The sequence below is a fragment of the Cottoperca gobio genome, chromosome 14, assembly GCF_900634415.1.
Source record: "Cottoperca gobio chromosome 14, fCotGob3.1, whole genome shotgun sequence".
Classification (NCBI taxonomy): domain Eukaryota; kingdom Metazoa; phylum Chordata; class Actinopteri; order Perciformes; family Bovichtidae; genus Cottoperca; species Cottoperca gobio.
In genome coordinates, this window is record NC_041368.1 from 19,977,735 (window position 1) to 20,004,576 (window position 26,842).

The 26,842-nt window shown below is 42.8% G+C and overlaps 2 protein-coding genes across 2 annotated transcripts; one reads left to right on the plus strand and one right to left on the minus strand.

Annotated features, from left to right (window-relative positions):
* Positions 1 to 13,528, plus strand: LOC115018837 (solute carrier family 22 member 5-like). The gene is made up of 10 exons (XM_029448060.1): positions 1 to 532; positions 1,208 to 1,311; positions 2,303 to 2,457; positions 2,587 to 2,758; positions 3,515 to 3,641; positions 5,455 to 5,552; positions 6,563 to 6,777; positions 6,918 to 7,100; positions 7,525 to 7,660; positions 12,317 to 13,528. The coding sequence occupies exons 1-10, from the start codon at positions 134 to 136 to the stop codon at positions 12,399 to 12,401; spliced, it is 1,674 nt and encodes a 557-aa protein (XP_029303920.1). The 5' UTR covers positions 1 to 133; the 3' UTR covers positions 12,402 to 13,528.
* On the minus strand, positions 12,892 to 22,094 carry LOC115018838 (solute carrier family 22 member 5-like). The gene is made up of 11 exons (XM_029448061.1): positions 21,888 to 22,094; positions 21,318 to 21,500; positions 19,502 to 19,605; positions 19,188 to 19,342; positions 18,846 to 19,017; positions 17,301 to 17,433; positions 16,994 to 17,094; positions 16,520 to 16,734; positions 15,213 to 15,395; positions 14,888 to 15,023; positions 12,892 to 12,961 (listed from the first exon to the last, which is right to left on the minus strand). The coding sequence occupies exons 1-11, from the start codon at positions 22,092 to 22,094 to the stop codon at positions 12,892 to 12,894; spliced, it is 1,659 nt and encodes a 552-aa protein (XP_029303921.1).
* Positions 22,095 to 26,842: the final 4,748 nt, after the last annotated feature.

Sequence of the window (26,842 nt, forward strand, 5' to 3'; positions counted from 1 at the left end):
AAATTGAATACAGCGGGTGGTGGGTGGGATGGTTTAGTGGCTGAAACAAAACCACTGCTTAAGAAAGACCCAGTCCAAAATCCTCCATTCGTTTCTGCTTTCAATATTGTGCGCAACAGCAACCACAAACAACATGACCGACTATGAAGCTGCAACCGCCTTCCTCGGGGAATGGGGACTTTTCCAGCAGCAGGTGTTTTTCCTACTCTGCCTGAGCATAATCCCTAACGGTTTCGCCGGCATGTCCATCGTCTTCCTAGCCGACACGCCGCACCACCGCTGCCTCATTCCCGCGAACGTCAACATCACCTCCGCATGGAGGAACAGCAGCATCCCGCTGGAGAAGGACGGACACAGCGGCGCGTTGCTGCCCAGCAAATGCTCCAGATACAAACTTGAAGATGTGCTGAGTTTCTCGGACAGAGGCTTTTTGCCCGGCGTTGATGTAAACCTGTCTAATGTGAGAACAGAAAGCTGCTTGGATGGGTGGGAGTACGACCACAGCGTGTACATTTCTACCATCATATCTGAGGTTTGTCTTTCTGCGTAGCTACTAAAGCGAGAGGGGGCTGCAGCTGCTGATGACGGAGCAGGAGTTTATATTGCTAGTTACCGTCTACAGAAGTATGATGTGCTTCTTTTAACATGATCGACTGGGTCAATGAATACACATATATTTCATTATATATAGGCTACGTATCTATCATATGCCTGTCAGATATTATTTGAGTGAGGAGGGAGAGTTTTAATGACTCACTATGATTATCCTTGACTGCAAAAACTACATTTCATCGAGATATTTTGAACATCTACACACGAAATTATTATTCATCCACCCAGATATCAACCATCAAGAGATTTTTTTTTTTTTTTTTACAGGTATTTCTAATATTTTGTCCACCCTCATTAAATAAATGTTTGAACATAACAATGAAGACTCCTTCCAGTGAAACAACACCAGATCAGGCCATTAATGAATTAACATTTCAAATTCTGCAAAGATAGTATATTTTGATATAACTATAATCATTTTTATGATTAGTTATAGTTCTCTTTTCCATATAGGATATAATATGCATACAAACACACACACACACACACACACACACACACACACACACACACACACAACTGTGTTTTGTTTCTTGTTAAATTATGATACTTTTTGTGTACTCTGATTTACATGTGCAAACGTATGTGTTTGCAGTGGGACCTGGTGTGTGATGACCGCTGGAAAAACCCGTTGACTTCTTCTATCTTCTTCTGTGGTGTTCTCACTGGCTCCTTCATTTCGGGACAGCTTTCTGACAGGTCATTGATAAAGGGTTCACTTTAGTGTTTGCAAAATGTACATCACTTTGCACATTTCCGTGCCAAGTCAAAAGTCCTATTAATGCATAGACCTTTTAATTATTTAAATGTTAAGCTTTTGTGTTCAGACTCAACCAACTCAACACCCCAGCAATTGTTATTTTTATATATAGTTTTCAGTAGAAGTCAATGTAGAACTGCGAGAAAAATCCCAATATCAGATCTTTATGCTCTTAGTCTGATTGTACCTTAAATGGAGAAAGAGATGCACTAATGTGATGTGTCAGGAAAATATCAAGCAGCAGCAAAACATATTCCCGGACTACACTCATGTTGTGGGCGTGCTCACATCTGAAGTCATGGGAAAGGGTCTTGCAGAGTAACTCCTGAAAAACTTTTCTTCAGCAGCTAGTCGCCAACTCTGTCTGCATGTAGTGTATAATAGGTTTAGTAGAGGTTTTTTGGGGGGAAAAGCTGTCTACTGCTGGAAATGAAGTTAAAAGGATCGTTCACGTTCTTTAATAGGGGTTGTATAGGGTACTTATCTATGGACAGATGGCGGTCGGCACGCTGCTAGTTTTGGAGAAACCAGCACGTGTACTGGCACAGGAGCAAAGCTGAAAAAAAAAGTGTACTCTATATGTAGTACATTTTCATGACTTTACATTGCCATTCGACTGATGCTCTTTACAAAGCCACCAGACACCATTGAAAAAACAGTAATTTTACCTCTCACAACATGGGAATTGCTGGTCTGCCGCTGCCTCGATCGGTCAGTTTGTTTTTGTTATTGTGTGACTTTGGTGAATCCAAACTAACCCTTCAAAACACCAAATCCACACAATAACACAAATAAACTAACCGATCGAGGCAGCGGCAGACCAGCAACTCCCGTGTTCTGTGAGGGGCAAAATGACTATTTTTGTCAAAGGAGTCTGGTGGCGTTGAAGAAAGCATAGAAACATTTACCTTTGCTTTGTATCATTTTCAGGTATGGGAGAAAAATAGTGTTGTTTGTTACCATGGCAGTCCAGACAGTGTTCACATTCATCCAGGTCTTCTCTCCATCATGGCCCGTGTTTTGCGCTGTGTTCTTTGTTGTCGGGTTGGGACAAATCTCTAATTATGTGTCTGCGTTTGTGCTAGGTATTTTTCTTTGCCTCTATTAATTGATTTTCTGATGTATTTAGTAGCTAATTAGTTCATTATAATGCAAAATACTGTGTGAATTCATTCCTTTGTGTTTTGAATCCCCCCCTTTTCTCTCATGCTAAGGGACAGAGATATTGGCCCCACGTGTTCGGACGATTTTCTCCACCGCGGGTGTGAGTCTTTTCTTTGGTGCGGGCTACATGCTGCTGCCACTGTTTGCTTACTTTGTCAGAGACTGGAGGATGCTTCTACTCGGCCTCACCCTACCTGGCTTATTTTATGTGCCTCTCTGGTGGTAGGTAGGTGTGTTTGTTTGTGTGTGTGGGTGTATCTTGTGATAGCAATTATTATATGTTCATGTACTTTTATGTTCTTCTGTTACTATGCAAATCGTCCTTCAGCAGAAAACTGCTATGTGTGCAAGGATGTGTTTTGTGTATCCAACTGATATCTCACCGAGAACTTCATTATAATATAGAAGAATATTCCACAACAATCTCTTTCCTGCAATGCTGAGGTGTATAAAGTACCTGGTGGCAGTGCTTTCAGTAGATAGATTCTGGCAGGTCAATCAATCGATCAACATCATTCCTGCAAAAATAGCTATCGAGATAGATTATTTTGCACTGTTTTAGAGCTGAAATAATTTGTTGAATGATCACATAGCTGATCGACATAATCAAATCATCTGCATCTATTTTGATAACTGATTGTTAAAGTCATACTTTAAACACAATGTGGATATTTGGGCTTTGCACCGTTGGTTGAAAACTTGTGATGAAGATCTTTCACTACTTTATTTTTAAAATTATTGGCATATTGCATTTTAAAATTAGAATCTGTAAATCTTTCAACAGCATCAGGCTATTCCACTTGCATTAAGGCTTTGTTAGGTCTGTTTTACTTTTAATGGATGGTCATTTGAGCATTTTAAGGACTCGGAATAAGGTGAAAGAAAAGCCTCAATAGTAACTTTACTGTACAGTATGTTTTCCTCTGTCCCACGGGATTAAACATCTCTCTCTCCCTCTCTCTCTCTGCTGTGAGGCAGGTACATCCCAGAGTCTCCTCGGTGGCTGCTCTCTCAGGGTAGAGTGGAGGAGGCTGAGGCCATCGTGAGAGATGCTGCTAAGAGGAACAAAATTGAGCCTCCGCCGGTCATCTTTAGTCCCTTGCAGGTGAGAGCTCACTGAAAAAGTGGCTCGGGTAAATGCTTAGAAATGTTCTGCGCATTTTCCTGACTCTTGTAGTAATCAGATGTAAGTGTACGCTATAGTTAAAATTTATTGGGGGAGTTAAATCCCTGTTAAATTCCTTTTAACACTTTTTTAGCCAGACAAACTAGCCTCTTTTTGTCAGTATTTCTTGTAAAATATGACTTAAGCGTAAATGTTACTCGCCCCCTCTTGAAACTGGCCAGATCTTACAGCGCTCCTGCTCTATGAAAATACAGACGATGCTCAACTCAAATATATATCTGTCACTATATAAATGTGGAAAAACAAGTAAAAAAACCAACCTTTAAACTTGAAACCTTACATAAAAATGTATAAAATAAATAAATAATATAAAACAAAAAGACTGATTTCAAGACACTATACATCATCCCCATATACACACACCCGTTTGAATGTCAGTGCTTCTCTCCATATTTACCCTTATACACTGCCCGTCCAAAACAAAAGTCACCACCTGGATTTAACTAAGCAAATCAGTGAGAGCCTTCCATTGGATAATTACTGCAGGGATTGTTTCTGCTGGCAACAAGTTATTTAACCCGAGCTGATGCGGTGAGTCGCTTCTCATTTCTTAAACAACCATGTGGGAAGACAGATCCTGTGGTCGTGGAAAAGATGTGAATCAGTTTCAGAAGGGTCACATTATTGGCCTGCATCAAGCAAAGAAAACTAACCAGATGAAACTACTAAAATCGGGTTAAGAACTGTCCAACGCATTATTAAAACCTGGAAGGATCGTGGTGAACCATCGTCTTCGAGGGGAGAAATGTGATCGGAAGAAATGTGATCGGAAGAAACTCTTGAATGATGGTGATCGGAGATCACTTAAACGTTTGGTGGAATCATATCGTAAGAAATCAACAGTAGAACTCACGGCTATGTTTAATAGTGAAAGTAAGAATATGTCCACACAAACAATGTGAAGGGAAGTCAAGGGATTGGGACTAAACAGCTGTGTAGCCATAAGAAAACCACTGATCACTGAGGCTAAATGGAAAAAAGGGCTTCAATTTGCTAGAGAGGATAAAGATTGGACTCTGGAGCAAGAAGAAGGTCCAGATTCACCCTGTTCCAGAGTGACGGGCGCATCAGGGTAAGAAGAGAGGCGGATGAAGTGAAGCACCCATCATGCCTTGTGCCTCTCTCTCATCATCAATACAAGATCTTGGTGGAAATTGAATGCAACTCTGGACGGAAATAAATGTTGTGACATTGCTGAAGCTTATCGAAACGACGCCACGGCAAATGCGTGCCGTACTCAAAGCTAAAGGAAAGCTCAAAGCTTTATTCTTTCTCTTGACACATTTACTTTTAAGGTTTAGAGCACCTTTTATGGATCACTGACCAATGTGATATAAGTGTTTAATTCCAACAGATTTCTCCAAGATTAACCCTCCGTTACTCCCAACAATAATTTGCAGAAATCTATATAACCACAACAAAGATTTTATTTTTATCTCCTTGTAAAGGTGTATGTATTACTCACAACTAAACTGTCGTCATAATTAGGTCAATGATGTTGAAGAAATGTTTTGCAAAAATGACGTGTTCGCTTTACCTCTTTTACTAATTACAAGATTTCTTCACCGCACATTGAACTTTTGCCTCCTTTAATCCTGATCCTGGCGTTTGGGTACTACATGTGTGAACACGTGCACATGCATGTGTTCCCTCAGCAAGTGGCCGTGCATTCACAAGCGTCTCTCTGATGGAAAGATGTGTTTGTTGTTCCACGGGCTCTGTCGCCCCACAGCAAGAACTTCAATGTGAGAAGAGGAAGCCCCACAACATCTGTGACCTGCTTCATTCTCGAAACATCCGCTGGATCTCTGTCACGCTGTGGCTGGTCTGGTGAGTCCCTGCTGTCCCAGCTGACCTCCACATTCAGTACAGTGACCCTGCATGCACAAATATACACACTTGAGCACACACACGTAGACATGTACGGAACACACGCTGTTCTGAACACACATACGTGCACAGTTTCAGCATGTTCATGCATCACCTCGACCCCATGTCGGCCCATTTCACTAACAACAAATAATGACCTGTCAGGTGCTGTGAAGCCTGCAACTAAGATCCAAATCAGGTTTCATAACTGCACAGCATGCCTGTATTGTTCCTGTGCTCACTTCCGATCCAATCAGAAAACGGATTCAGTTTGATTTAGAAACACTTCCATATAGTCTCAGAAAAATAAGTTGTGACTTAATCATGTGAACAGCTGGATTAGCTCCAAGCTGCATGGAGTTATGTCTACAGTTGAAGGACTTTCTAACTTTTTACAGCCAAACAAAGATGCAAAAGCCAAAGCCAGTTTGTCTGAACTAATGTCGGTTATCACAACTCAAGGTTTTGTTTTATCAAACTGCTCTGATGGACATATACAGTATGCGGTTACATTTCTTAAACATTACTTTTTTTGTCCAGTTGGGGCCAGTAGAGACAAGCTGCATACACAACAATCATATGCAGTACGATCACCTTTAAAGCCGATTCACACATGCAGCAGTTAAGTAGCAACATAAGCTTTCAAGATGAATGTGAGTCCAATGTTCACTCTCCTTTTAGCTCTAACTAACTAACTTTGACCATCAACAAAGGAGTGCACTAAAAAAAAACAACACACACTTTCACCTCAATCTTGGAGAATATCGTAGTTTTTTGTAACGTGAATGTAGGACTTTGATCTCGGAAGTTCTGAGTTTTCTCTCAGAATATAATCAAGTTTCCAGCTCCTTTTTTTCTTACCTGTAATGACCCTAAAATGCCTAAAATGATTTGCATTGGGTTTCTGACTAGATACATGCGATAAAAACCTCCTCTAGATTAATATTTATGCATAACAATTATCCCCACAGGAACACTGTGACCATCGGTTACTTTGCTCTTTCCCTGAACACGGCGAACCTTCACGGTAACGCTTACTTCAACTGCTTCCTGTCGGCTATGGTAGAGATACCAGCCTACGCTTTATCATGGGTTATGTTTCGCTGGTGCTCCAGACGACTGAGCCTTTTCTCAACCCTCTTCATGGGAGGACTGTTTCTACTCTTCATACAGCTCATACCAGCAAGTATGATACATCAAATAGCAACGTTTCACCACTAGATTAATAAAGCCTTGCAGATATACCCTTTAACTTTAGAAGATAATTTGTTTTAGATGTTTATCTTACATTTAACCTCTAATAATTTAATGCTTTATCCCCTCTAGACATGATTTATGTCTCCATAACACTCGAGATGATGGGGAAGTTTGCAGTGACGACAGCGTTTGCTATTGTGTACGCATACACAGCAGAACTCTACCCGACCGTATTGAGGAACACGGCATTGGGCACCTGCTCCATGGCCTCCAGAATAGGCAGCATCATTGCCCCATACTTCATTTACTTAAGTAAGGATGCTCTCAGACAGTTAATTTCATATCCGAGTTGACACTAGTTACATTTTCCCATGCGTTGAAGTGAATGGGATTACTTGGATGCACTGTTAAGAAAAGCTGTTTCTTTACCAACTGACAACACTGTTATAAACAAGGGGGTAACAAGAAGCTGGTGCCTCTACAGAAACAAAACAAGAACAAAAGTCACTAGAACAAGTCCATAAAAGCAGGATTGATTAGCAACCCAATCAGATAAACCAGTCCCAACGCTTTCACTTCAGATTTAGAAGTTTCTTTTAAGATTTAGTGGATTGGATTTAAACTGCAGCCACATCGAAGTACTTAAAGTCTCTCCACCTTTTGTATTTTTTGTTGTTTTTAATTGCTCTGGCCAGGGTAGTTTTTCACCGTCTCCTCCTTTGATGTGTTGCCACAGGAAGCTATTCCATCGCACTGCCTTACATCCTCATGGGAAGCCTTACAACTCTGTCAGGGTTGCTGAGTCTCCTGCTGCCTGAGAGCTATGGAATGCCTCTCCCTGACACCATCACTCACATGCAACACTTCCCTGGGTAAGACTACACCTTCCCTGTCACGAAGTCTCCCAGAGACCAGCAAAATCATAGATTTGGATTGGTCATTAATATACATTTTTGTACAGTTCTAAATTTTTATGTTGATTTAAGATTAGTGTCAGTAAGTTTGTTTCATTTTCTAGTGTCATAAAGTATTATAATGTTTTGTTTTTATAAATAATAAAATAAAAAGTAGAATAGTCTAGACCAGTGTTTCTCAAACTTTTTCAGACCAAGGACCAATAAAGAAACACTCACAGACCACCTAACTCCCCAAATATCCAAAATCAATAGGCCTGCTTACCACTCCAACAATATATTACAAATGACAGCCTAATAATGAGCTTTATATTGCTCGTTCACACATTAAATCAACAATCCAAATACAACTACGGATTCTACAAGCGATATGCGATTTAAACTGTGAATGCTGATAGATTTTACACATCATATGAAACGTAGACTACATTTATTACTGAGTTTATGTCCGTACAGCAACTTACACACAGCAAGATCGTTTGCTACTGAGAGATATGCAAAATGCAAACTGTGAGGGGCGCCTTCGTCATATGTTTCTTAAATTCATCACGTTCTCTCAAAGAATCCTAAAGGTTTCCCAAAGTAATCCTTGTGTTTACTCTCAAAATGTCCCTTGAGCATGGCGGGTTTCACAGCCTCGTTCGACAACGACTCGTAGCGCAAAACAGTGTGGATTAGGATCCTCTTCATCTCCAGTCCAAAAAAATCAAGATTTGATGTAGCTGTGATATTTTCTCTTCACTTTAGCGCTGGATTTTCCGCGTTCAAGCCGAGTTTCACAGCTTTCAGCCGGGTGGTAGTTGGACGGCGAACCGCTCTCCTGGGACTCAGTAACACGCACAGAACCACTTGTAGCTGCTGAATCACCTGCATCAGGACGATGCACCGTCACCGTCCCTTCAGATTTTTGATTTAATTTTCTTTTAACTGACCCTGTCTACAGCCATCGATCCATCTTGTCAGTTGATCGTAAGATCGTAAAATTAACATACGTAGCTACGCCAAATCTATGCTACACTCTAGTACAGGGGTGGCCAACCAGTCAGAGGTTAAGAGCCAAAAATGTTACTATGTTACGGCAAAGAGCCACATCATACACACAGTCACAGATGCGCACCCCCCCCCTTCTCTCTTTTGTTCTCAGCCTTTCTCTGTGCTCCCTCACTCTCTTCCTCCCCTCTCTCTCAGTCAAAATTAAAATCTAAAACTACACACACACACACACCCTCCCTCCCAAAGACACACACCCTCACACACATAGCTCTGTTCAGACAGATTTATTGAAAATGTCACACACCATAATATTGACAGAAATTGAACAGTTATTATAAACAATGAACATTGCGTGCACTCTCACACACAAACTCTCAGTAAAAAAAGAAAAGAAAATGTTTTTTATCTTCCTAACATATGTTCTTTAAATTAGTGGGACTTATCACATTCCTTGCCTCGAACAAGCCTCCTCAAATCTGGCTTGTATTCTGTTGTGGTCACTCGAAGCAATTCTTTCACATGTGTGTCAGTCAGAACAGAGCGATGCTTTGATTTAACGTGTTTCAGGGTAGAAAACACCGACTCACAGACGTATGTTGACTCAAACATTGATAGTATCTTGAGCGCAGCCCGTTTAACATTGGGATATTTTTCAATTGCCACAGTTTTCTAGAACTCAAGGGTCCCTTCCCTCAGAACAGGTTTCAGTCGGTCTTCCTCAGAAAGTTCGATCATCTCCAACTCGGCCGCCGCCTTGTCCGTGACTAGCGGGGCTTTCAAACAGTCCGTCTCCGCATTAAAAGGGTCGACGAGGAACGTAATCTGTGACCTTTTCAGCTGTAGATCATGGAACCGGGTCGCAAAGTTTCCATGCAGGGTTTCAACCAATGTTGCATATCGGGCTGTTTGCTTTCTCAGGGTGGCACCGGTGACTTGTCCGCTTGCTTTTAGCAGAGAGGGAAAATGCGCTAATTCTCCATTTTGAAGGTGAGTCTTAAACAGTTTCAGTTTGTTAACAAACGCAAACACACTTTGCACTAGGCCAGGCAGCATTTTTATCTTTCCCTGCAGACCCAGGTTCAGTCTGTCCAGATGACACATCATGTCGACCAAAAAGGCCAGATCCATAATCCATTTGGGGTCTGAGAGCTCGGGATAATCCTTGTCCTTCACTTCCATGAACAGTTTCACAGCATCCTAAAGCTCAAAGAAGCGAGACAGCACTTTGCCTTTAGAAAGCCACCTCACAGTGCAGTGCAGCGGCAGGTCTCCTGGAAGCCCTTGGTCGAGTTCAGCGATGAGATTTTTAAATTGCCTGTGGTTAAGCGCATGCGTGCGGATGTAATTTACGATTTCCATCACAGGCTTCATGACGTGGTCTAAATTTAGTGATTTAGACACAAGTTGCTCCCGGTGAATGATGCAGTGGAAATTCCAAAACTCGGGAAATGTGTTGTCAGCTTTGCACAGCCCCACAAGTCCGTTCACAGATCTGACCATAGATGGCGCTCCATCCATGGCTATTGCAGTTAGTTTCTGTTTGGGCACATTTGCTTTCACAAATACATTTATCATTGTTTCTTTAACATCGATGCCACGGGTTCTGTCTTTTAATGGCACAATATCAAGGAGTTCTTCTTTTATAACACAATCATTTGACACCGATCGTACAAATATTGCCAGCTGAGGCTTGTCTTGTATGTTACAAGACTCATCCAATGCCACACTGAAATACTCGCATGTTTGAAGATCAGAGTGTAACTGCGCTTCAATGGTGGCGCTAATGTCCGATATTCTGTGTTCAACAGTGTGGCGGGACAGTTGGACGTCTGATACCGCTTGTTTCAGTTGTTTGTTTTCGGGAGACAAGATTTCAACCACGTCACTGAGGCATTTTTTAACAAACTCCCCTTCATTGTATGGCTTTTTAGCTCGTGCTATGTTCCAAGCAACTTGATATGATGCAAGCGTTACGGCCTCCGAGTGCTTCGTTATTTTTTTGAAAAACTGTGTCTGCTTTTCTGCCTGACTTTTCAAGGTGTTTAAATTGTGCTTGCGAAGTTCAGTACCTTTTGGGAATTCCTGGTCGGTGTTAGCATGGAGTGAGGTGAAATGGCGCTGAAGATTTGAAGCCTTGAAATGCGCTAATGACGTCTGGCATATAAGGCAAAATGGCTTACAATTGCGTTCGATAAAAAAATATGAACTCTCCCACTCTGCTAAAAACGTCCGATGTTCGTCTTCATATTTTCTCTTAGCTGTGCATTTTTTCCCTGCCATTTTAGCATTGAACTCAGATGGTCAGATAGTGTTTACTCAACGATAGGTTTTTTCCCCCCTCGAAGGTGATTGGTTCACTGCATCACAGGCATTTTTGTGATTGGCTCTTAGGCCACATCAAAATTAGACGCGCTGTCATGCTCTCATACTGACAGCACACATACACACACTCACAAATAAAATTCGATATGAAGTGAAGAGCCGCATGAAACTGTCAAAGAGCCGCATGCGGCTCGAGAGCCGCGGGTTGGCCACCCCTGCTATAGTATATACTAGTCCTTTTTAAACAGTTTGAGAAACACTTTAAAATTATAATGTATTCATTTAAAATGGGACATTTTACCAATATCCTCACGGACCACTAGCGGTCGCAAACCACTCTTTGAGAAAGACTGGTTTGGCCCATGTATTCTATAAGAATTGTAATCTTTTTTTAAATTTTACTTTTAGAAGTTTTATTTGTATTTTAGTCAATCACAATATCCTGTTTTTATTTTCACACTTTATTTAACCCCACATCATGTTGTACATCATACATATATGTGGACATAGCTTTGGACATAAGTGTCTGCCAAATAAATAAATGTAATGCATGACAAAACAAATGCACAGAGGCCAGATTTCAAATGAATAACTTAAAGGGCCACTGTGTAGTATTCAGGGGGATCTATTAGCAGAAGTAGAAAATATATATTTATAAAATATAATATTCATAACTATGTTTTCATTAGTGAATAATCACCTGAAACTTAGAATGAGCCCTTCTTATCTACTGAGTCCGTTACGTTGAACTGCTACGTTTCTACAGTAGCTCAGAACGGACAAACCAAACACTAGCACGAGAGACGGCTTTTCGCATTTTTACGTTACCTTCCACCGTAGTTCTCCGACACACTTGTTAAACTGCGGTAACTGCAGCTGCCGCCTGAATTTCATTGCTCCTAAAGTAGTGTTATGGTAAGGATGGCCTCTGAGAGTGAGGCGAAGGACCTGGAGGATACCACGGCATTACCACTGTTTTCCACTTGCCGGCTCGTCGTGAAAAGGAGGAGTGAGCGGAGGGGTATTCAGTTCAGGATTTGGCGGCATCTGGGGTTGCAGTTACACTTCTTTACTTTCTCCAGAAAATTCCCCCAGAAGACGGTTCCTCTAAACAGATATCGTTTTAATTATAGTGCAATCAAATTTAGTTTGATTGAAAAATACAAACATATTGCACTCAATAGATGCTTTAGACATAGTGGCAGTTCACTAACAGTACATTTAAAAACAGACCTTGACAGCACTGTTCTGTATCTGTGAATCCTTACTGTAACTGAATCAGTGTTTCTTTTCCTCTAGATGTTGTCAGAAGACACCTTATACACTCACACACACTGAAGAAAAGGAAAACGCTGCTGAAAAGAAGTCTCCAGTTGTCCCTTGAACAAGGAGCAGCACTAATATCTGACTTGATGCAAAAAACTGGACCACCATCATGTCTCTGTTCATTTTACAGGAATAACTAGAATTATTGTTATTTATGTCACTGGATTTGTGAAAGTATGTGACTTCAACAGAAACAAGCAACTTGACGGTTATCAGAACAATATGTGTGCCTTAAAATATCGGAGTTATGTTTTTTCTGCAACAGCGTCAAACTAGAATTATCGCCTTGCGGTTGTTTACCTCCGCCAAACACAGAGATCATGCACAAAAAAAATGAACTCCAAAATGTATTAGTCAAGTTTTAATTATTTTAATTTTACTACTTAAAAAAAGATCATGTAATGTCATTAAATCCACTTGAACTGATTGAAATTCTCTGTTAGAAATGTTGAATATTAAGCACAGTAAACAGTAGGAATGATATACAATTAATAGTACAATATTAATGTAAGCCATCATTTAGACATTACTCACACATAAACACATAATCAGAGTCGACTTTCCAAAAGCACCCCAGGTATTGAATGTTCTTTTCTTGTGATGCATGGGCACTTCATGCTGTTGGGATCAAATGCAAATAAAGAAACCATTATTTGTTTTTCAGCAAACAGGAAAACTAAAAAAGCTGCAATTTTTTATATTATTTCCTTTCTACCAACTTCATTGTCATATGTGCACATGTGTGTTCACTACAAAGACTGATGCCACCGTCATCACCTTCTCTGAGGATGAGGAGGGGTTTTGTTGGTTATATTAAAGAATACTACGCCATTTTTCTTTTGCTATTATCTTGTCCATCCAGTAACGGCTAGTTCTGTGGTGGTTTGGGAACAATAACTTGGTTGTGTATTATATTATATTATATTCAGTGTTCTTTTGTATATTATAATATTGACAGAAGTAGTTTTTAGAAGATGTACCTCTCCGGGAACCATCACCTTACTGTGGTGGAGAGGTTTGTGTGTCCCTATGAAGCTGAGAGCTGTATTGTCTGGAGCCTTGTGCTCCTGGTAGGGTCTCCCAAGGCAAATTATTCTCAGGCGAGGGGCCAGATTAAGAATGTTTCAAAACGACCTCATCAAAAAAAGGGAAAGAGAAGGAGAGACCCTGCCCGGAGGAAGCCCGGGGACCCCGTCTGGAGCCAAGCCCAGAGGGAGGGCCCGACAGCGAGCGCCTGGTGGCCGGGTTTGCCACGGAGCCCGGTCGGCACAGCCCGAAGAAGCTACGTGGTGCCTCCCATCCATCCATCTTGTGGGCCCACTACTCACAGGAAGAACCGCTGCGGTCGGGTGCGCTGTCACACGGCTGGCAGTGATGGTCAGGGACCTCGACGAACCAGATCCGGGCAGCAGAGGCTGGCTCTGGGGACGTGGAACAACACCTCTCTGTGGGGGAAGGAGCCGGAACTAGTGCGGGAGGTGGAGCGCTACCAGTTGGATCTGGTGGGGCTTACCTCTATGCACAGTCTTGGCTATGGAACCGTACTCCTGGATAGGGGTTATGTTAAACGAGAGTTATGTCCGGATACTCTGCAGTAAGTCGGACTCGTTCCCAGTGAATGTTGGCCTCCGCCAGGGCTGCGCTTAATCACCAATCCTGTTTGTAATGTTCATGGACAGGATATCGAGGCGTAGTCATGGAGGAGAGGGGTTGCAGTTCGGTGGCCTGAGGATCTCATCGCTGCTCTTGGCAAATGATGTGGTCCTGATGGGCTCATCAGTCTGTGACTTTCAGCAGTCACTGGATCAGTTTGCAGCCGAGTTTGAAGCGGTTGGGATGAGGATCAGCACCTCAAAATCTGGGGCCATGGCTCTCAGCAGGAAACCGCTGGATTGCCTACTCATTAGGGAATGAGCCCTACTCCGGGTAGGGAATGAGCCCTTATCCCAAGTGAAGGAGTTCAAGTACCTTGGGGTCTTGTTCGCGAGTGAGGGCACGATGGAGCGAGAGAGTGGCCGGAGAATCGGAGCAGAGGGGGCGGTATTACAATCGCTTTACCGCACCGTTGTGACGAAAAGAGAGCTGAGTCAGAAGGCAAAGCTCTCGAACGAGATCACGGGTACAAGCGGCCAAAATGGGTTTTCTCAGACGGGTGGCTGGTGTCTCTCTTGGAGATAGGGTGAGAAGCTCAGCCATCCCTGAGAGACTCAGAGTAGAGCCGCTGCTCCTTTGCATTGAAAGGAGCCAGTTGAGGTGCTTCAGGCATCTAGTAAGGATGCCAACTCCTTAGGGAGGCGGCCAGGCACGTCCAGCTTGGAAGAGACCCCGGGGAAGACCCAGGACTCGGTGGAGAGATTATAGCTCCTCACTGGCCTGGGAACGCCTCAGGATCCCCCAGTTGGAGCTGGCGGATGTGGCCCGGAGAAGGGAATTTGGGGTTCCTTAGAACTACTGCTGCTACCCCCGCGACCCGACCCCGGATAAGCGGTAGACGATGGATAGATGGATGGATGGATGTATGGATGTATTCTTTAAGTTACCCACCTTTCTCTCTTATGCATCTGTTGAATAGTTTGAGGTAGAGGTTGTCCAAAAGTCTCTGGCAGGAAGAGAGCAGCGAAGGCCGAACCAGCAGCCAGAGTCCCCAGTGTAATATAAGGCAGATACTTATAATATTGACCTATACAAGGAGAAGGGGAAATTAGGACGATGGAAGCCCTGGGTCCTGCGTATGTGCACTGTAAACATTTACAGTATGTGAATGTATCCAAATATAAAGTTGTTGAAATGTCAATTGTGAAGATAAATCCACGTTAAACAAATGTTAGTAACTATTATTATTAAGTCATTATAAGACCAGTTTACTCACTCAGCTGTAACAAAAAAGGAGCAATGCAGCTGCCTATTCTGGAAGCAGTAGAGCATACCCCTGTCGCTGTGTTCCTGAGCACTGTCGGGTAAAGCTCTGCTGTGTACACATACATCAGTGATGAACAGGTGGTAATACCAAATTTACCCAGCATCTCCAGGGCAACAGACAGTTCTGATAAAGCTGAAACATAAGAAATAGTTTGTCTGACAACAGAATGGAACGGAAAGAAAGCCTGTCCCTGAATGATCTACTCTGTGGATTATTAAATGCATTTTACTGTGTGTTTAGATGTGTTTATCTCTGATTTCACTTCATGCAGCTTTGATTAAGAAACTCAAAAGCATTTTTTAAATTTATTTTTTATCAAAAGGTTGGGAAAAAATATATAGGGCACAGTGGGGTGGGTTGAGTCAGATTTTACTTGATGCATCTTTAAAATGAAGTGAAGTTTTCAAAATATGATTCAGCCTGTCACAACATGAACACACATCCCCACAAATCTGCACACAAAAACAGATTGAGTATGATTGTACATCCGTTACTAGGCCTTTAGTAGCGATAGAAATAAAAAATAAAGAGATAGATTTATATGAGTATATCGGACTGACGCTATTTTAGCAATATTTCTAATGTACCTCACATGGTCACATAGCTTTTAGTAATTAATGTTATACAACAGCGATTGCACTGCTATGTGTTGCAAGGACAAAACATCAGATGCTACTTTTGCTAAAAAAGAAAGCTAGAAAAGATTTGCCCTAACCGGACGTTTTTCAGAAAAAAGCAGAATATCCCGTTATAAACAGTAATAATAGTAATAATCAGTCAAATGTGTGTAAAGGGCTGTATGATTATGTTGTAGCAGACGGGTGTTTCAGGCCATTTACTAATAAGGTAAACACTGTGTATGGCCGTGCGTAACGGCACTACACTCTAGTCAGTTCCGCTGCACTCAGAAGCTCTAGGGATTTCATGAGCTTTTCATACTATAAAGCAGCTGTGGCTAGCAGAAACTATAATAATCATCCACATTCACTCATTGATCAGTGCAGATCAATGAGTGACTAGTGTGTGGCTACTGACTCTCATGCTTTAACCAGGGTTTGATTGAAATACATTAGATTTTAAGCATCAATCCGTTGCAGCACGTCTGCAGAAAGTATTTAGCAGCCCGGAAGTCCATTGACCTCTTTTTATTTATTTTTATCTTTCTCCGCAAAACGCAAATGTTTCTCAGAGAATGCAAAGGTTTTGGTATGGAAATATTACAGTACAGCGATGCACCACATCATGACACTGCTTACTTTGAGGTACTAGTGTAATTAAAAGCAGCGACACTCCACCAAGGAGCAGGATACAGATGACGGACAGTCGGCGTGTAAGGTATTGAAGTGCCAGCCAGCTGGAAATGTAAGCTGGTACCTCTACAGCTGCTGAGATGAAGCAGCTGATATAGGGGTTAGCATGAAGTCGGGATGTGTTCAGGGAAAGACCAAAGTAGCCAGTAGTCAGAGTGAACCTTGGAATACAGAGACACAAACAACAGATATGTTTAGATGGAAATCGTAGAAACAGCATATCGTACAGTAGCACACCAAGACCATTAGACTTGGGACTTATATACACTCTTTACTGCCATCAAGACAGATAACGTAAACTAAAGAAGGATACAACTGTATAATAACAGTGCTGTAAATGAGCAATTGTTAATAAAGCCAGAATCTAATGTTTTTTTGTTGACGTGTTGGATGACTGAAAGGCTCAGACTGGATACTCACCAAACCAGGCTCAGAATGACGGTTGTGTTTCTGATGTTTCTTGTCCTCAACAGGTTGAAGACATTGGGGAGTTCCTTGGGTTCTGTATTTGTCTTATCATCCTGCAAGATATAAAATCTGAGTCTCACCATCAGGTTGGTGTGTGTTATCTGGTCGGTCCGCCACTTTGGTCCTGAATTAGATTACTCAACAACTGCTGGAAGAATTGTCATGAGACATTTATTCACGTTCCCCACGGGATGAATTGTACTGGGACACTTCAGCTCTTGTGTCTGACACTGCATGATTTAAGTCAAGGCAGACTTACATGTGCTCTGTAATCTTCAAAGATGACCAGTGGAGCCTCAACTCTGTTCCTCTTAGCAGCCTCTCTCACGATGGCCTCAGCCTCCTCCACTCTTCCCTGAGAGAGCAGCCACCGAGGCGACTCTGGGATGAACCTGCCTCAGCATTCAACAGAGAAACAGAAAGCTTTAGGCTGAATCACAGCGATCACAAAGGCGGTCAATGCAAGTTAGGATATTTATATATTTTATATAAGAGCCAAATAATTGTTTTGGTTTCCAGACAAAAGCAAAATCAGGACATTAATAGGGCATCGTAAGGTAAACTCCCAGTGTTCCTTGTCAGTTTGTCTTTCATATTACACTCATGTTGCCATGTGCATTACTTGTGCTTAGTTCGTGGTTCCTCGTGTCTTACCTGGTTTGGGTTTTTTTCAGTTTTACTTGTTTTCTTGTTTTTGTATTTTTTAAGCTTTATTAAATAAAGCTCTCTTTTTGTTCAAATCAATTGGCGTGCTGCATTTGGGTCCTCCCCTGTCCTGAACTGTGACAGAACGAACTGACCAGGAGACCCAGCAGATATTTTGGACAATGAACTATATGATCTCTCATACACCCTGATGTGTCTCCATGGTGAATGGAGAAGAGCCCCCTGTTCGTGGACTCAACAGGCTGCTTTAGGGTTGTCTAAAGAGGAAATGGCTAGGAGACCCGGGCTAAAGAATCTTTTGCCTGAGTGGCTTCAAGACTTTATGAATCTCCCACATCGCCCACCTTGTCCTCAGCCAACCTCCGGGCTGCGAGAGATCCCGTCACCTGCTGCCGAGCCACGACGGACTCCCGTTCCTGCTGCAGGGCCGAAACAGACCCCCGTTCCTGCTGCCGGGCCGCAACAGACCCCACTTCCTGCTCCTGACCCATTCCTGGGTACTCGCCAGGCACTGGGAGGTCCTCTGAGTAACCAGAGGTTCAAGCCGCCGGAATTTTAGCTGCAGACTTCAGTTCTCGCAGCTGCCGAACCTCTGCAGACCTCAGCTCCCGCTGACCACAGTGCTCCCCTCGCCTCTCGTGACCCCAGTCCCTGTACTACCCTCGCCTCTCGAGACCCCTGTGCTCCCCTCGCCTCTCAAGACCCTACTCCCTGTGCGACTCCGCCGGCCTCCAGCCCGGCCACATGAGCAGCTCTGTTCACCTCCAGCCCGGCCTCCTGAGCAGCTCCGTTGGCCTCCAGCCCTGCCTCCAGAGCGGACCTGCCCTCTTCGCTGGCCTCCAGCCCCGTCCCGCTGGCCTCTCCCGACTTACTGCCCGGACCTCCCCGTTCAGTTTAGCTCCCTGGCCTTGATTGGTACCTGGGTGCACTGGGCTATAGATATAGTTGGCCTCACCTCCTCACATTGCACATCTGCCCATCCAATCTACATGTGTCTTGTGGACTTGAAGAGGGCTTACAACCATGTCTAATGGTGAGTCCTGTGGAGGTGCCTCGCTTTGGAGGAAGACTAACTTGCTTAAACTGCTGTCAACGCAATCCAGCCCATGAAAATGTTCTTGTTATCAGTACAACCTACCTCCAGAGAGGGATGTAGAGCAGGCCAGGCAGAGAGATGGCAATCACGAGAGATTTCCAGTCCCTTAAAAAGTAAGCAAAGAGAGGCAGAACCATGTAGCCAATGGCAAAACCCAGACACACACCCAGGGATGAGAACAGGACCCGTACGTTGCCAGTTAAGATCTCAGTGCCTGCACATAAAGAGAAAGAGAAAGACATGTATGACAATAGAAGACAATAGTACAGGTAATATGTGAAGATATTATTGTTCAATAATGATACAAGACATGTACAGTAAACACAATATACGTATATTATTCCATATCACAGACTGTATCAAATATAATATGTTCACATTTACCCAGCACAAAAGTAGATACATAGTTGGAGATCTGTCCCAAACCGCTGATGAAGTGGAGAATGGAGAACACCGTCCAAGAAGGTGAAAATATTTGAACAAAGGTAAAAACTGTCTGAACTGCCATGGTGGCAAAGAAAACAAGCTTTCTTCCAAACCTAGAATGAGAAGTCAAACAATTAAATAAGAGTAAATAAGATCAAGGTAAAACATTTTTGAACTGGTCATTTCCAAATCTGCCATTTTTTCTTTTGGCAAAAGTAGAGCAAGGAAAGGCTCCAGGAATAATTAAAAGATTTTAAGAGTGTTCTCAGTACCTGTCTGAGAGCTGTCCTGAGAAGAAAGATCCAACAACAAATCCCAGGAAGTAAACTGTGGCAGTAAACGGCTGCTTCCACTGATCCCTGCACACCAGGTCGAACTGGAGTATCCAATGCATGAACAGAGAAAAATAACAGCAAAGGCACAATCACTTGTCATTTTTATCCTTGACTTTGGAACAAATAACACGGTTCTGCTTGATTTTGGGTGGTGCGTTTGGTCCTAAGGGGACAGGAGCTCGGAGATATACTTTAAGGAGGTGCCAAACCAAAGTGATGAAAAAGTATTTTAAAATCAACTATAAAGGACAAGGGTAAAAAATGTCAAATTGTTGTAACATGGTCACATTCTTTAAAAAAATTCTTTGCAGCATTGTGAATGAGTTGAAGACGATGGAGACACAAGTACAGGTTGTTGTAATAGTCGAGACGTGACGAGATAAAAAACGACCAACCTTCTCCAGATCAGGGAACGAGTAATTATAGTTCAGTTACTATAACTATGGCAACCACTATATTACGGCTCAAATGTTCAATGTGTAGTTCTGAGCCACCTGCTAACTAGAGGGCAGTATTTCACCTACTACTGGGACAACACAATCTAAATTCAATCATAAAAAATCATCAGTTCTTAAAGGGCCTACGAAATGATAAACATGAATTTCTACTGATGATAGTAAATGCTATTTGTGGTGTAAAAGTATGTGTTATTTATGACACAATGATCACAGTATTTAATAAATCACGATTTAGTATGTCGACCACCGATGTTTACATTGCTGCTACCGGAAACACCCGACGCCGTGTTCTGACGTCACAAGTAGAACACAGTCCCGCAGTTGAATACACAGACAGTGCAGCAGATGTAGCGATGTCGGACTCTGGCTCGGATCTTTCGGATTTCGACAGAATCCAGTGACAGTGAGTTGTCAATAGACTCGTTGCACTTTCAAGAAGAGGAGTTTATTGAGGAGGATGCCGGTGTCGTGGATTTAGATCATGCGGGCGAGTTTAACGTGGTGGAAACAGAGCAGCGCGAGACACAGTGTTCAAGATGGACACACAGTCTCTCTCTCTTCTAGTGTTGATATATTTACTGTGTTTGTCTTCACTCTTGTGTAAGTCAGTCAGTTCATTAGACAAGACTGCTGACACTCTGAGAGTCTAAATAACTGCTATTTTATAATCTTCATATGGGGATCAGATATCTGTGTGTTTACTGTGGCACTGGGGGCTGTACGGTCCGTGTAACGTTATGTTTTGATAGTTTGTATGTTGGCTTGGGTCTGGTCGGAGAAGACGCGAGAATGTCTTGTGTTTTTGTTTCCTCCTCTGCGCCGTGCAGCCGCAGTACCGGGAGAAACAGCGGTCTAACCTGTGTAACGGCAGCAACACAAAGACTATCACCTCCTCGACAGGACGGGCGGGAACTGTCAGTTAAACTGCTGAATTCAGTAGATATCTCTGCAACACAATACATAGATACATAGATATTTGACGTAAACACTCTTACCTCTTCACATTCTGTTGATAATGTAATCATTGTTTTAATGTAGGGTGGTGATGGCCTAGTGGTGTAGTGAGTTCAATACCAGGGCATTGTGCCCCTGAGCAAGGCACTTAACCCTAAATTGCTCCAGGGGGACTGTTTCTGTAGTAACTACAGGAACAGGGACACTAACTGTGTAGTTAGTTCACTGTAAGTCGCTCTGGATAAAAGTGTCTGCTAAATGACCTGTAATGTAATGTTTTAGGTTCAAATTCATCCATATTTTACACAGTGGACCTTTAAACTATAGAATCACACCCTCACCTCAGAGACTAAGGTAGACTGGTAGATGTCTTTGCTGTAGCTCCACCCGTCCACACAGCCCTCCTGCTCCAGGTCAGTGAGGTTGACGTCTATGCCAGGAATGAATCCCTGAGCAGAGAGATTTCTGACCACATCCAGCCTGTACCTGCTGCATCTGCTCAGCTCCTGTTTCCCATTCACCACCTCACAGTCACAATGACACACTTTATTAGTGCTATTGTAATTAAGCTACTTGGCTGTGTATGGTGCCATATTGCTTAAGTAAATATGTTGAAATTGTGATGCAACAATATGGCATTGACAACCGTGTCCCCACATTATCTGTGCTATATACTCACACCTTTACAGTCCAAAGTATGACTACCTTAGACTGGAGCCCAACCGTTTTATAAGCCTCTTTGAACTTTATACAGCAGATGCAGAAAAAATATACATTACCTCCAAAGCTACAAATTTGATAATCAAAATATTGTAATAAAAACCATTATGGCTCTAAGAGAATGTGGCCAGCCACTACATGATACCTTCTTCTTTTTCCCCCCCAGGAGCTGCGTTCAAAAACTGAATTACCTCAATCGGGATGATAGCATTGCGCCAATCTTGGGTCAGGTTAACCTCAGGAACAATGCAGTGGTGACTTTGGACATCAGTCAGGAAGACAACAGAGAAAGCACCAAATCCATTGGGCATTATGCTGGCACAGAGCAGGAAGAAGACAATCTGCTGGAAACGTCCCCACTGACCCAGAAAAGCGATGGTCTCTTCATAATCCTTCATATCATAAATCTTAACTTTCCCCTCCACAGTTTTTATCCTGCTGCAACAGACACAAACAGAATATGCCTTCTCCTCAGCTGTCAGGAAGTTACGCCCTGTACTAGTTACATTTCTATCAAGAATAAAAAGGGAGGGAGTTTTACACCGTTTCTCAAGCAATCATTTCCCCTATAGGACTGCTGTTTACAACCAAACTCTAGACTTATCTCCAATAGTACAGCCATAGGTGGCAGTGATATGCACATGTATAAACATGTCACCCTTTTACTAGTTGTAATAGAACACTGCATTGCATTTCAAGTAAATCCAGTCAGAAAGTCCTCAAAGCCAAATTGCTATTCTTTTTTTTTAATTACCCTTGTCAAGTTATACATTACAAAAAGGTTACAGTAGGTTTCCACAACACACATGCAAATCTTGCAACTTTGGTTGAGTGAGAATTTTGTGCTGTTCACTGTCAAAATGAAAATAGCATAGTTTTTAATTACACATGTATTCAAGTTCTGATTATTTTAATTACACAAATTCCTTTATTTTCTGCAACAGCGTCAAACTAGAGTTATCGCCTTGCGGTTGTTTACCTCCGCCAAACACAGAGATCATGCACGAAAAAAAAATGAACTCCAAAATGTATTAGTCAAGTTTTAATTATTTTAATTTTACTACTTAAAAAAAGATCATGTAATGTCATTAAATCCACTTGAACTGATTGAAATTCTCTGTTAGAAATGTTGAATATTAAGCACAGTAAACAGTAGGAATGATATACAATTAATAGTACAATATTAATGTAAGCCATCATTTAGACATTACTCACACATAAACACATAATCAGAGTCGACTTTCCAAAAGCACCCCAGGTATTGAATGTTCTTTTCTTGTGATGCATGGGCACTTCATGCTGTTGGGATCAAATGCAAATAAAGAAACCATTATTTGTTTTTCAGCAAACAGGAAAACTAAAAAAGCTGCAATTTTTTATATTATTTCCTTTCTACCAACTTCATTGTCATATGTGCACATGTGTGTTCACTACAAAGACTGATGCCACCGTCATCACCTTCTCTGAGGATGAGGAGGGGTTTTGTTGGTTATATTAAAGAATACTACGCCATTTTTCTTTTGCTATTATCTTGTCCATCCAGTAACGGCTAGTTCTGTGGTGGTTTGGGGAACAATAACTTGGTTGTGTATTATATTATATTATATTCAGTGTTCTTTTGTATATTATAATATTGACAGAAGTAGTTTTTAGAAGATGTACCTCTCCGGGAACCATCACCTTACTGTGGTGGAGAGGTTTGTGTATCCCTATGAAGCTGAGAGCTGTATTGTCTGGAGCCTTGTGCTCCTGGTAGGGTCTCCCAAGGCAAATTAGTCTCAGGCGAGGGGCCAGATTAAGAATGTTTCAAAACGACCTCATCAAAAAAAGGGAAAGAGAAGGAGAGACCCTGCCCGGAGGAAGCCCGGGGACCCCGTCTGGAGCCAAGCCCAGAGGGAGGGCCCGACAGCGAGCGCCTGGTGGCCGGGTTTGCCACGGAGCCCGGTCGGCACAGCCCGAAGAAGCTACGTGGTGCCTCCCATCCATCCATCCTGTGGGCCCACTACTCACAGGAAGAACCGCTGCGGTCGGGTGCGCTGTCACACGGCTGGCAGTGATGGTCAGGGACCTCGACGAACCAGATCCGGGCAGCAGAGGCTGGCTCTGGGGACGTGGAACATCACCTCTCTGTGGGGGAAGGAGCCGGAACTAGTGCGGGAGGTGGAGCGCTACCAGTTGGATCTGGTGGGGCTTACCTCTATGCACAGTCTTGGCTATGGAACCGTACTCCTGGATAGGGGTTATGTTAAACGAGAGTTATGTCCGGATACTCTGCAGTAAGTCGGACTCGTTCCCAGTGAATGTTGGCCTCCGCCAGGGCTGCGCTTAATCACCAATCCTGTTTGTAATGTTCATGGACAGGATATCGAGGCGTAGTCATGGAGGAGAGGGGTTGCAGTTCGGTGGCCTGAGGATCTCATCGCTGCTCTTTGCAAATGATGTGGTCCTGATGGGGTCATCAGTCTGTGACTTTCAGCAGTCACTGGATCAGTTTGCAGCCGAGTTTGAAGCGGTTGGGATGAGGATCAGCACCTCAAAATCTGAGGCCATGGCTCTCAGCAGGAAACCGGTGGATTGCCTACTCATTAGGGAATGAGCCCTACTCCGGGTAGGGAATGAGCCCTTATCCCAAGTGAAGGAGTTCAAGTACCTTGGGGTCTTGTTCACGAGTGAGGGCACGATGGAGCGAGAGATTGGCCGGAAAATCGGAGCAGAGGGGGCGGTATTACATTCGCTTTACCGCACCGTTGTGACGAAAAGAGAGCTGAGCCAGAAGGCAAAGCTCTCGATCTTCCGGGCGATCTTTGTTCCTACCCTCACCTATGGTCATGAATGCTGGGTCATGACCGAAAGAACGAGATCACGGGTACAAGCGGCCAACATAGGTTTTCTCAGACGGGTGGCTGGTGTCTCCCTTGGAGATAGGGTGAGAAGCTCAGCCATCCCTGAGAGACTCAGAGTAGAGCCGCTGCTCCTTTGCATTGAAAGGAGCCAGTTGAGGTGCTTCAGGCATCTAGTAAGGATGCCATCTCCTTAGGGAGGCGGCCAGGCACGTCCAGCTGGGAAGAGACCCCGGGGAAGACCCAGGACTCGGTGGAGAGATTATAGCTCCTCACTGGCCTGGGAACGCGTCGGGATCCCCCAGTTGGAGCTGGCGGATGTGGCCCGGAGAAGGGAATTTGGGGTTCCTTACTGGAGCTGCTACCCCCGCGACCCGACCCCGGATAAGCGGTAGACGATGGATAGATGCATGGATGGATGTATGGATGTATTCTTTAAGTTACCCACCTTTCTCTCTTATGCATCTGTTGAATAGTTTGAGGTAGAGGTTGTCCAAAAGTCTCTGGCAGGAAGAGAGCAGCGAAGGCCGAACCAGCAGCCAGAGTCCCCAGTGTAATATAAGGCAGATACTTATAATATTGACCTATACAAGGAGAAGGGGAAATTAGGATGATAGAAGCCCTGGTCCTGCGTATGTGCACTGTAAACATTTACAGTATGTGAATGTATCCAAATATAAAGTTGTTGAAATGTCAATTGGGAAGATAAATCCACGTTAAACAAATGTTAGTAACTGTTATTATTAAGTCATTATAAGACCAGTTTACTCACTCAGCTGTAACAAAAAAGGAGCAATGCAGCTGCCTATTCTGGAAGCAGTAGAGCATACCCCTGTCGCTGTGTTCCTGAGCACTGTCGGGTAAAGCTCTGCTGTGTAGACATACATCAGTGATGTACCGGTGGTAATACCAAATTTACCCAGCATCTCCAGGGCAACAGACAGTTCTGATAAAGCTGAAACATAAGAAATGGTTTGTCTGACAACAGAATGGAACGGAAAGAAAGCCTGTCCCTGAATGATCTACTCTGTGGATTATTACATGCATTTTACTGTGTGTTTAGATGTGTTTATCTCTGATTTCACTTCATGCAGCTCTAATTAAGAAACTCAAAAGCATTTTTTTAATTATTTTTTATCAAAAGGTTGGGAAAAAATATATAGGGCACAGTGGGGTGGGTTGAGTCAGATTTTACTTGATGCATCTTTAAAATGAAGTGAAGTTTTCAAAATATGATTCAGCCTGTCACAACATGAACACACATCCCCACAAATCTGCACACAAAAACAGATTGAGTATGATTGTACATCCGTTACTAGGCCTTTAGTAGCGATAGAAATAAAAAATAAAGAGATAGATTTATATGAGTATATCGGACTGACGCTATTTTAGCAATATTTCTAATGTACCTCACATGGTCACATAGCTTTTAGTAATTAATGTTATACAACAGCGATTGCACTGCTATGTGTTGCAAGGACAAAACATCAGATGCTACTTTTGCTAAAAAAGAAAGCTAGAAAAGATTTGCCCTAACCGGACGTTTTTCAGAAAAAAGCAGAATATCCCGTTATAAACAGTAATAATAGTAATAATCAGTCAAATGTGTGTAAAGGGCTGTATGATTATGTTGTAGCAGACGGGTGTTTCAGGCCATTTACTAATAAGGTAAACACTGTGTATGGCCGTGCGTAACGGCACTACACTCTAGTCAGTTCCGCTGCACTCAGAAGCTCCAGGGATTTCATGAGCTTTTCATACTATAAAGCAGCTGTGGCTAGCAGAAACTATAATAATCATCCACATTCACTCATTGATCAGTGCAGATCAATGAGTGACTAGTGTGTGGCTACTGACTCTCATGCTTTAACCAGGGTTTGATTGAAATACATTAGATTTTAAGCATCAATCCGTTGCAGCACGTCTGCAGAAAGTATTTAGCAGCCCGGAAGTCCATTGACCTCTTTTTATTTATTTTTATCTTTCTCCGCAAAACGCAAATGTTTCTCGGAGAATGCAAAGGTTTTGTATGGAAATATTACAGTACAGCGATGCACCACATCATGACACTGCTTACTTTGAGGTACTAGTGTAATTAAAAGCAGCGACACTCCACCAAGGAGCAGGATACAGATGACGGACAGTCGGCGTGTAAGGTATTGAAGTGCCAGCCAGCTGGAAATGTAAGCTGGTACCTCTACAGCTGCTGAGATGAAACAGCTGATATAGATGTTAGCATGAAGTCGGGATGTGTTCAGAGAAAGACCATAGTAGCCAGTACTCAGAATGAACCTTGGAATACAGAG